A 13,485-nucleotide genomic window follows, 5' to 3' on the forward strand; every position below is an offset into this window, starting at 1 on the left:
GGCTCAGTGGATAGAGCGTTGGCCTGTGGACTGAAGGGTCCCGGGTTCGATTCTGGTCAAGGGCATGTACCTTGGTTGCAGGTACATCCCCAGTGGGGGGTGTGCAGGAGGCTGCTGATTGATGTTTCTCTCTCATCGATGTTTCTGGCTTTATATCCCTCTCCTTTCCTCTCTGTAAAGAAATCAATGAAATATATTTTAAAAAGGAGTTGGTTCTGGATTTGTGATATGTAATCAACATGGAGAGGGGGGGATGTGCCTAAATTAAGCTTCACAGTAGCTGGAACTTTCTGTGTCCAGTGCCTAGAAGAATGCTATAATTATTAAGATTCAACAAAAGCAAAACTGAGGTCTAAGGGAGGGGAGAAGGTCAGGTGGGAAAGAAGATGAGTCTATTTGTTCTTCAAATGAATAGCCAGGCACTGTTCTAAGACTACGACTTAGTTCATTTAATCCCCATAACATTATGAAATAGGTATTATGATATTCCTATTTACAGATCTAGTGTAAACTAAAAAATTATTAATATTTATGTTCAAAATGTGAAAGGAGTTTGCATAAAGGGGGGTTATCCTGTTTACCTTCTTGAGAAAGAATGGAAAGATCCACTGGAAAAGACTGGTTTTTCCTAATTACATTGGGTTTTAAAAAAATTTATGACAAGAGAATTCACCATTGGGGAATTTTTAAATATTCACAGTAGCTTTCATAGGTTCATACCCATTCATAATATACTTTAATTCTATTTTTGTTCAAATATTTTGATTTATAGTTAATTAAAACCAAGAATGCAACATATCCAAACAAAGGCATTGCTTTTCATTTTGCATTAGAAATAATGCATATGGTTATAATTTTTTAATTTAGTGCTTTCTAGAAACTTTCTTGAAGTTTCCTTTCATCTATCATAACTTCAATGGGATACTTGCAAATTTAGCTTTACTTTGTTGCAGACATTAAGCACAGTGAGCTTCATCCATCTCATGGCTGATTCTGTTGCTGGCCCTGCCATCCAACTTGGCACCACTTAGTTCTTGGAAATGAAAAGGGACTTGGATTCTTCCTATGGAAGGGGCATTAGTGACAAATATTAACCTACTTGGCCTATCTGAGCAGGCATGCCTCCCATCTCCTACCTGTACTCCTGGGAGTCTCCTGGTTCCTCTTACACTTCTCAGCTCTCATAGACCTAAAGAAGAGTTCAACCCTTGCCATAACCAGTTTGGCTCAATGGATAGAACATTGGCCTGCTGACTCAAGGGTCCCAGGTTTGATTCTGGTCAAGGATGTGTACTTTGGTTGCGGGCACATACCTACTAGGAAGTGAACAGGAGACAGCTGGTAGATGTTTCTAACTCTCTATCCCTCTCCCTTCCTCTCTGTAAAAAAAAATCAATAAAAATATTACAAAAAAGAGTTAAACCAAAACCCCAAGTTTCCTTTTCTCAACTATGTTTATTTTTTTGAGGCTTCTGCAAAAATCTCCATTCTTTATTGCTCTCATATTGGCCCAACCTTATTTTTCTATTCGCAACATTTTTCCTTTCTGTTTGATTCTCACCAATATGAGTCATTCATTCTCAGTTCATTTATTTTAGAACCAAAATTTTGAGAGATATTGAACAAGTTGACAGAATGCATTTATATTTCCTAAAAGGACTTACACGGTGGGTGGGGGGAGGGAAAGCAATGGGATATGATGGTTATGATCCTTGACTCTGGGAGGAATGGCTGGGTTCAAACTCCATCCCCCCTCTCACCAGCTGAGAGAAGCAGCTTACAGGGAGGTTAAACTCTGGCTCAAAGCCACCTGCCTTGTTTGAGTCCTAATTTTGCTGCTTTTTAGCTGTATGACTTTCAACAATTGCTTAAGCTCTCAATGCTTAATTGCGCTCTTTTAAAATATGGAAAAAGAATAATTCTTACTTACAATATTGATGTGAGGGTTGAATTAGATTAGCATTTACATTTAAAATTGACTGACATAACACACTTTGTATCTATGAATTATTATTATCATGTAAGTTTAATTTCTCTTATTATCTCCCATTTTATTGAGGATGAAAATTACATGAATGTTACCTTCCTTAAAGTCTCTTTTGGAGGGTTAATTAAGAAAGTACTTATAAAACATCAAACACACTGAGTGACACGGGAATGGTCTCAACACCTATTAGCATTTATTGTTATTACCATATCCACTTTTCCAAACATTTCTACAAACTTATCTCTTACCACTTATATTTCAATGCTTTCTATATCTGTGTGCACCTTTTCTTACATTAGATTTTTATAATGGGAACTTGTGGGAGATTTAACGTTAGGAACATGATTGATTCTACTTGATGTGTATCAGACAGTGTCCTGGTGAGATGTGTGGTCCAGAATAGCAGTAGTCAGCAGTGTTAGGAGTGGGCGAGGAAGGGAGAAATCACTGCATGCTTATCTGTCCTGCCTTGCTAGTACAGAAGGTGCAGAGTCCAGGCATCTAATAAATGTGTCAGCTAAGACAGTGGTTCTCAGCTGGGGACAATTTTGCCCCTAGAGGATGGTTAGCAATGTCTGGAGACAGTCTGGTTATCAGAACCACAGGGATACTCTTACCCCTATTATCTAATCTGTCAGTGTGCCTAATATTGAGCTGTGTGTGGTAATAAATATTGAAAAAAGATAATGAGTCTCTGATGAGTAGTACATTAATAAGAATGATTCTATTCTATTTAAACAGGTAAATATACAAACACCCTCACAAACAAAGGTAAGCTATAGTCTTAGGTGATAAAGAGTGTGAAAATTGGAACTACAAAAGACCCCAACTAGCTAAACAATATTGAGAAAGAAGAACAACTTTGGCGGTACTATGTTCCCTGATTTTAAAGTGTGCTACAAACTATAGGAATCAAAGAAGTTTGGTACTGGCACAAAAACAGACACATAGATCAGTGGAACAGAATAGAGAGCCTAGAAATAAACCCATGCTTATACAGTCAATTAATCTATGACCAAAAGGTCAATAATACACAATGGGTAAAAGACAGTCTCTTTAATAAGTGGTGTTACAAATACTAGAGAGACACATAAAAATAAAGGACATTGGACTACTTTCTTATATCACATACAAAAATAATCTCAAGTGAACTAAAGACTTGAATGTAAGACCTGAAACCATGAAACTCTTATATTTAAACATAGGGCAGTGAATTCTGATGTCAGTGTTGGCAGTATTATTTTGGATATGACTCCCTGGGCAAATGTAACAAAGGCAAAAATAAACAAAAGGGACTACATCAAACTAAAAAGCTTTTGAATAGCAAAGAAAACCATCAGCAAGATGAATAGGCAACCTACTGAATGGAAGAAGATATTTGCAAATGATATACTTAATAAAGGATTAATATCCAAACATATAAATAACTCCTACAATTCAACTTTGAAACACAATCTAATAAAAATAAATGGGCAGGGCATCTGAATAGACATTTGAAGAAGACATACAAATGGCGAACAGACAAATAAAAGATGCTCAACATCACTAATTATCAGAGAAATACAAATCAAAACCACAATATATCACCTCACACATATCAGAATGGCTACTGTCAAAAAGGCAACAAACAAGTGCTAGTAAGGATGCGGAGGAAAGGGGACCCTCATGTACTGTTGGTGAAATTGTGAACTAGTGCAACATTATGGAAAATAATGGAAGGTCCTCAAAAAATTAAAAATAGAACTACTGTAGGACCCAATAATTCCACTTTTGAGTATTTATTTAAATATTAAAAACAATCATTTGAAAATACATATGCACCCTTATGACCATTGCAGCACTCTTTACAATAGCCAAGATATAGAAGCAACCTAGGTGTCTAACAATACATAGGTGGCTGGAAGGAAGTGAGCAATCCTGGAGAAGGGAACAGTTTTAGTGCTTAATTTATTGGTGGTGTTTATCTTGTTTGAAGCAGCTTAGAGGCAAGGACTTTTCTTCTTTTGTTATAGAGCATAGTACTTGATCATCACAGCAAGGCTTTGCCATTATGATTTCAATTGGTACATGCTACCCTGCCATTGACCTTGGGAGAGAATAGGAAAATAACACCCAAGACACCTCTAATCCTGATAATACAAACTTATTTATAAAGAAACAGGGAGGCTGTGGGACAGAAAAGATGCCCATATAGTCTCTTATGGTGCCTGCCCCCTGCCCTCTGTGAGTCTGGTCTCAATTGAGTGTCACACTGAAATTTTGGCATCAGCATGGATAGATCGGGCTGTTTATTAATTCAGTAGCACCTAACATATCGATATATTACTGGTAGTTACATAGTGGCATTCCCAGGAATTGCCCTGAGTGCTTCCCATGTGTCCTCTGCCATCCTGTGGTCACTGAGCTTCTGTCTCCTTCCTTCCCCAGGTCGGTGGCCGGATTGGATAAGGAGGCGGACCTGGTGCACATGGAGGTGCGGACCACGGATGGATGTGAGTGCTGCCTCCACCAGGCTAGGACCAGGCAGATCTGCCTGCAGCTCTCTCTCCTGCCCCAATTTGCATTTTAATGGCCTGGGAAGACAAAAAGCCCTGAGCTCCTTTGCTGCCATATCCATCCTTATTTCCCTGAGTGGGAAAGAGTCCTCTGGTCCCAGGGAAGATGCTCCATTGAAATAAACCCTCAGGAATAATGAATCTTTTGGGGGCCGTGAGTTCACGTGATGATTTTGAAGCCCCTGTTAGTCATGTTTGGCATCCCCAGTGCAGTGCTAACAGGGTTGTCCGTAGCTCATCATAGTGTTTTTTCATTCACTGGGGGAATTGCAGGGGTTGCCAGCTTTAAAAAACAAATCCTTTCTATATTCGGCTTCCCCACAGAAGTCACTGGGCAATTACTCACAAAGCTTTTTTTTTTATTGATTCATTCCATAAATATTTAGGGATGGCCTACTATAATAGGTGCCAGGCATTGTTCTTGGCCCTGGGGATAGAGGGGAGCACAAGACATACATATTTCCCTGAAAACAGCAGAGAGGCCCCAAGGTTTTGAACACGTGATCCCCTTTGCACAGTTTGCATATATGTAAATCTTACACAGTTGAGACTGATGAAGTATCATTTTGCAGCATTTAAGCATTTTATCCTTCCCAAAATTGATCATATTTATAGGGCTCTTCCCTATTCAAGAAAAATATAAGCTCAACTTAAACAAAAATATGTAACATACAAAAATAGATTATGTATGAAATATTTAAACTGCATGAAATAGAATTAGTATATCCTATGTCAAAATAGAGCCAAATAATACATGAAAATGGTGGTGACCTAAGGATGCTGCCTACTGGTGAATTGGGGTCCTGGGTTCTGCCACCCATTAGCACTGAGACCAGGGGGCCCCTTTTCCCCTTAAACTCTCTGTTTTCTGACTTCTTCTGTTATTTGAGGTTACTCACCCCTGCCCTGCCCGCTGCATAGAGCTAGAGGTTGACCAAATGGAGCGAATGTTAAGAAATTATAAAATGTTGAATGAGTCGGTTTGAACGTGGCTGCAAATGCTGGAATATTCAGAATACATAAAGAAAAATGCACGTGTTGTGTGCAAACATCTGTTTTTTGAGACCAAGCGCAGATGCATGCCAGAAACATGCATTTTGGGTAATACATTTTATTTGCTTTGTTTTTAAAGAGTTACAATAAGCACTACTCTATGTCTGGCACTGTGTCAAGCACTCTATAATATTTTTCTTTCTCTGAAGCAGGCAGGGATGAGAGATCATCCACATTCTTGTAACATTTTTTAATAAAAGAACTGTTTAAGGTTTAGGGTGATAATGTCATATAGTCAAAATCACTGATCATGAGGGTGACTAAACATATTATCTGTTACTGTTGAGAAAAAAAAAAACACTAGCCAAAACAGGTTTGGTTCAGTGGATAGAGCGTCGGCCTGCTGACTGAAAGTCCCAGGTTCGATTCCAATCAAGGGAATGTACCTTGGTTGTGGGCAGCTGATCGATGATTCTTTCTCATCAATGTTTCTAACTCTCTATCCCTCTCTCTTCCTCTCTGTAAAAAATCAATAAAATATATTTTTTTAAAAAGAGAGGAAAAAAATACTGGAGGAAGAGTTCAAGGGAAGGGTCTGAAAAAACATAGTGGGGCAGCAGGAGGAAAGCAGACAGTAAATCTCAGAAGATGACCCACAGGTCAGTTTTCCAAACAACAAACAACACTTGGCCTTGCTTCCCATGTCAATCCCTTTAAGATGCATAAGTGACTATGGTTGTTGTAGGTGTCAGGGCTGGAAGAGACTGTAGGGCTGTCTGATCTCCTACTTGGTGTAGTAATACCTTCTCTCCAAGCCTCTGCTGTGTATTCCAGGAGCTCAAGCTTAAAACACACCTGTGGCTACTGCTGAAAGCTCCTATGGTTTTTTTGTTTTGTGTTGTTTCTTTTGTATTTTTTTAAATAAGGTAATTTCTTACATTAAGCTTATACTTATTTTTTGAAAGTATAAGAATTATGGTCCAAATTGGGTAAAATGTATGGTGCAGGAGTGCTGTGAAATTTTATGAGATTAAAATGCAAAGCACTAGAAGAGTTTCTGGGTTATTATCAAGAATTAAAAAAAAAAAAGTAGACAGAAATATACCAGGGATAAATGCCATGTGCCACACCTAGGTTAAAGTATACTATATATTAATTCTGTACCATGTTCTGTTTTGTTTTTTTTTTAAATCAGTTTTTTCAATAGTTAAAATAATCTTCTTGAGTCACTTGGTTCTAACCCTCCTTTACTTAGAAAATGCACATAATATCACTACGTTAGCCTAATGACATATATGACACTTTTTGTTTTGCTTTCTTATTCTCACACATCCCCACACATTTTATCTTTTGATCGTCACAAAAAGGCACAAAGTGTATTTTATTTCCCTTTTTTTTGTTTCTTTTCTCAGTCCTCACCCAAGGATATGTTTGATTTTAGAGATAGAGGAAAGGAGAAAGAGGGAAACACTGGTGTGAGAGAGAAACATTGATCTGTTGCCTCAAATACTCAGCCTATCGGGGGATCAAACCCACCACGTCATTGTGTGCCCTGAGCGGGAATAGAACCTGCAACCTTTTGGTGCACAGGAAGAAGGGCTAACAAACTAAGATACCCATCCACGTTGCTGTGATTTCTAAATGCCTATAATCCTGCTAGCTGCATCACACCATGTACCACTTAGAAGACACAGACACTAGAATTCTCCTGCATAATAGGAAGGAATGGAAGCTACCTTCTTGTTTGTTTGTTGATTTTGTTTTTAGTATTAAATGCTCTATTAGGCATTTGCAGTAATGTCAATGTCCATTTTTTGCACTATGCCTACAAATAGGTTAGTTGCCCTCCCTCGTCAAGGAAAATCAGGTTTATGGAAGCTAAATAAGTTTTCAGAGCTTCTTGGAGTCTGTTTTTTTCTGATTTGCATTTGAGAGTTTACATTCCTGTTTAAAGCAAATAGCTCCTGGGTATTTCGCTAAAGGAATACCTAAAGAACTGAATTTGCTTTTGTTCACAATTTTATTTCTCTTTTTCAATTTTTGACAATACGTATTGATATATTACCCAAAGATGTTGACATAGAAGGAATCAGGGGAAAATTTGTCTATGAGGTATCAAGAGATAAGACATTGAGAATACTTTGAATATTTAGTAATCTCCAAAGCAAAACACAATCATTAGTCACAATATAATTCAACATAAACATTTCTAGGCTTTTAATGCAATTCAGTTCTGTTTTACCAACATTCACAGAGGCTTTGTCAAGTCAGCCTGAGGATAGAAACAAAGATTACTAAGACTTTCTGGCCATTTCTAAGGAGATGATGCTTTGGGGAAGGCTTGGCCGAGTGAGAAATGCTGGACTTTATGGTAAAACTTGATGTGGATAGATGAAAAGCTTGCCCTGCTGAATGGCGAAAGTTAGAAGCTGCCTTCCCAGGCTCTGCAAAACTAGCAGAAATGCAAACCCCTAGGAGATTAAGAAGGCTAAGGATGATGGGTTGTCTCCTTCCTTCTCTCTCTCCACATCCTTCTTCCTTCTCTCTCTCCACATCCTTCAGGTCATACTCTAACACAGACCCCAGAACATGTTCACTTGTGAATATCCCATTTCCAGTATTGGTTTGCATTTCTTCTGAGGACAGCGACCTGTCTTATGTTCTCTGCTTTCTAGAACCTTGGTGAGGGGGTGTGTGGGGGTAAAACTTCTGTTTTTATCTTGAGCCAATACAAAAAGAATGAATCTTTCAGTCCAAGGCCATCCTAGGAGACCCTTGGTCCATCTGCAAGGTGAGAGGGCATGGAGGCTGGACTCACTAGGGAGATGGTACCACCTTCCCTACAGATCATCCACGGTAGCGGGACCAGATATTTTTAAAGTCATCGAACAGATCTCTCTGTTCACAATGCAGGGAGCAAAGCCTTGGCCTTCCGGCTTTTGTAAGTGGAGCAGTGGTCACACCAGGCCTTAGAAATACATTAGAAAGACATTTGACATTTAGAAATTCATTAATCTTGAAGGTGATGTGACTTTCAGACATTTGGGAAGTCACTCTCTGGTTTTCCCACAGGGGTATGCAAATGAGATCTTCATCCAATCTTGTCTTTCTAGCTTTTCATTTGAAGATTTCTTTTTCAAAGGAAAGGAGAGAAAATGGAAGTTCAGAAGTGACATTAATCAAAGTCCACATGTAATTATATAGTGCCTTCCAGGAGCTTTGCCTGCCTCACACTCGGTGCGCAGTTTCCACTCCCTTTTTCAGGAATTCCTTCTCACATAGCACACATCTCCGTCAGGCTAAACACAGAACTGCCTTCTTTCAGGGGTTCCTTGATTATTCTAGTTCAGACACCCTTTCGTTCTTGTCTGCACACCCATCACCCTTAAAAACAGTAAACAGTGACATATGTTTGGAATATGATTTCACTGATAAGATCTGTAATATCATATTCTTTTAATTTTCTACAATAAAATAAAACATCACTTATGTCCTGGAATGTGCTTCTCAGTGGTTACAGCAGTGGCCCACACATTCAAGGGTCAATTTCTGGTCAAGGGCATGTACCTGGGTTGCAGGTTCCAGCCCCGACCCCTATCTCAGACCATGCGGAAGGGAGGCAATCAATCAATGAGTCACCTCACCTCTCTCTCTCTCTCTCTCTCTCTCTCTCTCTCTTCCACTCTCTAAAATTCAGTGGAAAAAATATCTTTGGGTAAGGATTAACAACAAAAAAATTGAATATAAGAAAGATTCTGAATGTTAAATCCCCCTCCTTTCTTCATAGTAAAAAGAGTTAATGTGTGTTGATCTTTTAAAATTTATCCAACGATATACTGAGCATTTTTCATACATAATAATGTAACCTACTGGCAATCCTCCAAGGCAAATACTAATTTGTGTGCTCCTCCCAGATGAAAAGCAGTGCTGTTACTTAGCCAAGGGCAATGAGCAAGTAGCAAGTCCAGGATTCAAACTCAGAGCATCTGGCTCCAAAGGTGTTGCTCTCATATCCTCCAGAGAACAGGGCCGATTCCATCTCATCAGGCATTTGTTGTTATTATAAAAACCAATAAAAGGGCCATAGTTGGAAGCCTATTTTGGGATTTCAGGTTATATGATAGATATCTTTCATTTTCATCATGGAATCTTATATGACTACATCCATGCTCATTTGGAGGTAATGTCCAAAGCCTAAATTTGACACCTTTTGCAAACTCAGGTTTGAGCTCACCTTTGACACCCAAAGTCCCTTGATTCTCAGTCACTTCCTTCTGGGGCCAGGTCTGCCTGATAATTTATTCTTTCCAAGCTCCTACTTTGGGTTCTCACCATGCAGTGGGTACCATAGCACTTTTATTTTACATGTCTCTGTGTTTTGAAAAATAAAAGTATTGAGATTTCTAATGTGTGAGCCAGCTAAAGACTATAAGGTCCCTGAGTTTTTTTGTGGATTTTAGGAACTCATATTAGGGCTACTTCTTTCCTGTTAAATTGGAGTTTTTGCACCCTGCTGGGCAGTGGCAAGCAGGGGGAGAGTCCATAATGGGATGAATTTGGCCACTTACCACGAGCCAAGGTTTAAGTAGGTGTTGACTTTGCTTGGGGTGGCCTTGAATACACTTGATTCTTTTTTCAAAGTGTCCAAATGTCAGAGTGAATCATAAATAGACAGGGGAAAACGAGCCTGTGGGAAGAGGGGTAAACAGATGACCTCCTGAGTGCACCTTTGATTACCAGTGGAGGGAGCATTCTGAGATACTGGCTGTTGAGAAAGAAGCAGGTTGTCATGTCAATCCTCATGGGTTTTGTTACATGTATTTACTGAAGCTTTTCACTAAGTTTTTGGTGCTTTATCCTAAGAGCAAATTAGAATTGCTGGTGTAAGATGTACACTTAAAATTCTGATAGATATTTCACATTTGTTCTTCCCAAAAGCTATACCATTTTACTCTTTTGCCAGAAAAATATAAGATTCTCTACTCCCTTGCCTGGACTATCTTTTACAATTAAAAAAGTATTACAAATGTTATAGATAAGGAAATGACACCTCAGTGTTGTTTTAAATGGCATCACTGACTTCCCATGAGGTCCAGCTCCATGGGCTGAGGAGAGCCTTTGCTTGCCATTCCCCCATATCTAAATGTCATTCTGCCCTCCTATTTCAGATGCTCACTACCTCACCTGCAGGATCCAGGAATGTGCCGAGACCACCCGCAGTGGGCCTTTTGCTCGCTCCATTGACATCAGCTCCCTGGTCGTCCAAGATGAATACATCTTCATTCAGGTGAGTCCAGAAAGCCCTATCAGTGGTAGGAGAGGATGTATAAGTGAAGTCAGCTGCTTCCTATGAAAATGAGGATGGGTTTCTTGAGGGGTGATGCCCTTCCTTTGCTTTGATGACCTGCCCCTCTGGGGAGATCCAGACTTCTGGTGGATGATGAAGGCATTGTGGGCCAGTATCATCTACAGGGAACTTTAGTGGCCTATTCAATCCCTTAGTTGGGTTGCTGTTTAATGATACAGAAAGGGGTCTTGAAAGATCTCTAATGAGAGTTGACTTTAGTTCATCAAAGCCATATTCAATTTCTGTCCAAAGTGACTTTTCTAACTTGGGAATGAGAATTTCCAAGAAATTAAATATCTCTATGGTTTTTATTCTGGAAAAATCTAGAACACCCTAAATCATCCCTTCTCTTTTCAGTTCTGACTACCCCTTCTAATGCCGAGTTCAACATCTGTCACTCCAAGAACTCTGACTCAGAGGTAACCTAGCTGGGATTCTAGGCAGGCAAGGGAAGTCTTGATTTAGGTTTTGAGTTTCAGGAAGAAGATACAAAATAGATAAAAAATGAGAAGGAAAAAAAAGATGATGCTCCACTGAGTGAATCTCTCTCTCTCTCTCTCTCTCTCTCTCTCTCTCTCTCTCTCTCTCTCTCTCTCTCTCTCTCTCTGACAAAGACTTGGCACAGACTGTTTCCTTTAGGAACCTTGAACTTTGGAATTTCCCTGAGTTAGGGGTTGTTAATTAAATCTTAGCAGATTTATTTTCTTCTTTCCAAATTGCATTTTATACCCTCTGAGAATAAGGGCCATATTTTATACACACAACGAACTCCTCATCTTTGGCCCTAGCAAGATGCCTCTGCAAATCAGGGGCACTGGATGACTACCTGTTGAATTGATGGCTTATGTATGTAGAAGTTACTTATTTTTGCAAATTAGATGCATGGATTTTTAAGGTCTAGTAAAATACAGGAAATGTAGCCAGCCCTACTCCAAAATGAGGCTGAAAGAGGTAGTATAAGAGAGGTCTTTATGGCTTACAAAATCACTGTTTCTCAGCTTAATTAAAAGGCAGATTCTCAGGCAGTATTTCCTAAACTTTGGGAGGTCATTGGCACTATCGTTTCTTTATTCACAAGTATTTATTGAACATATATAATGTACAATAGACAGTTCTACACACGGCTCTTGATACTCTCAAGTTTTCTGCCCTTGGCCAGCTTCTCCTTGCATCAAGTACTCATGGTTTTGAATACCATCTCCATGTCCTGATGACTCTCAAGTCAATGAGATTCTACCAGGTACTGCAGATCTACATGTGTATTTAATAATAGCCATCTCAACATCTCAACCTGGATATTCCACAGATAAGATGAAAGCAAGATGGACCCCTTGAATCTGACACATTTGTGATACTACCTTCGACCAGGCTATTCAAGATAGAAACCTGGAAGTCAGTGTAGGTCACCAAATTAAATGAAGTCACAGCCTCTGCTAATATCACCTATTTTATTTCTTAAGTGCTTCCTTTTACTCCATTCCCAATGTTATGGTCTTGGTTTAAGACTGTTATTACCTTCTCTCTCATTTTATTTTTAACATAGAAGCACAGGAATGATTTATGAAGTTACCAACCTGATTGGACTTTTTTTAATGCTAATTCTGCATATAATGATGAACGTGGCAGAATTGTTTCTGGGAAACATCACTTCGAATTTAAAATGTTCAGATTTCTTTGTTTCATTTTTCCTTGGATTGCATAAAATTTTCTGCAATTCTGCAGGCAGATATTGAGATTTCTTTTTCTATTTTGAAACACTTTTTTTTTTATTATACTGGAAACCAATAGCATTTTTTTCTTTAATCAGCATCAAATTTTATTTTGTTTGAAAGAGATATAAGTTTTCACTTTCAAAAAAGTTTTATTGCTTGCCTACAATATTCCCAAACACTTGTTCCAGATTTTTGGATTAAAATAATAATAAAATCCCTGCATTAGTGGCATAAACATTCTAGTGGAAGACAGGAAAAATATGTATATAATATATACATCCATATATGTACATGTGTATATATAGGGTGTCTAAACTTTACAGCTTATAGTTTAACATGTTTCTTTCTTTTCAGATTTAACCCACTGGAATTAATAGCCATTCACAGTGGGTGTACATTTTTAGGGACACCCTATATATGCATCTATATGTGGGATAGTGGTTAAGAACTTGTAGCTGGAGACTGACATTTATTCCAACCTTGGCTTGCCACACTTAGCTGCAAGACCTTGAGCTGTGCCTCATTTGACTCACCTACATAAAGAGGATAATTACAGCTCTCACTTCATGGGTCGATGGGAGGATTAGATGTGTTAATTATACCTGTAAAGTACCAAAACAGTGTTATGTAAGTGCTGCTCTCTATCTTTTTATCTAACCTGAATGATCATCTGTTTATTTGTCTATAAAATATATAAGGAGATAAAAATGCTGTGGGTAAAAATAAAAGAGGGACTATGAATGTTGAGCATCTATGGATATTATAATTTTATATGAGACTAGAGGCCCTGTGCAAAAACTCATGCACAGGTGAGGTCCCTTGGTGTGGCCTACAGAGGTCGGGCTTCAGTTTGTGCCCACAGCTTTGCAGCCCCGCAACCCTGCCTGGCAC

General features: G+C 38.8%; 1 protein-coding gene across 2 annotated transcripts in view; it reads left to right on the forward strand.

Moving 5' to 3' along the window:
- Positions 1-13,485, forward strand: part of SORCS3 (sortilin related VPS10 domain containing receptor 3) — a 481,307-nt gene that overhangs the window by 339,069 nt on the left and 128,753 nt on the right. For both annotated transcript variants that reach the window (XM_036438956.2, XM_036438955.2), the window contains exons 6-7: positions 4,415-4,479; positions 10,704-10,822. In XM_036438956.2, coding sequence (XP_036294849.1) covers positions 4,415-4,479; positions 10,704-10,822 — 184 coding nt within the window. The remainder of the gene's footprint in view (positions 1-4,414; positions 4,480-10,703; positions 10,823-13,485) is intronic.

The sequence above is a fragment of the Pipistrellus kuhlii genome, unplaced genomic scaffold (genome assembly GCF_014108245.1).
Source record: "Pipistrellus kuhlii isolate mPipKuh1 unplaced genomic scaffold, mPipKuh1.p scaffold_m20_p_15, whole genome shotgun sequence".
Classification (NCBI taxonomy): domain Eukaryota; kingdom Metazoa; phylum Chordata; class Mammalia; order Chiroptera; family Vespertilionidae; genus Pipistrellus; species Pipistrellus kuhlii.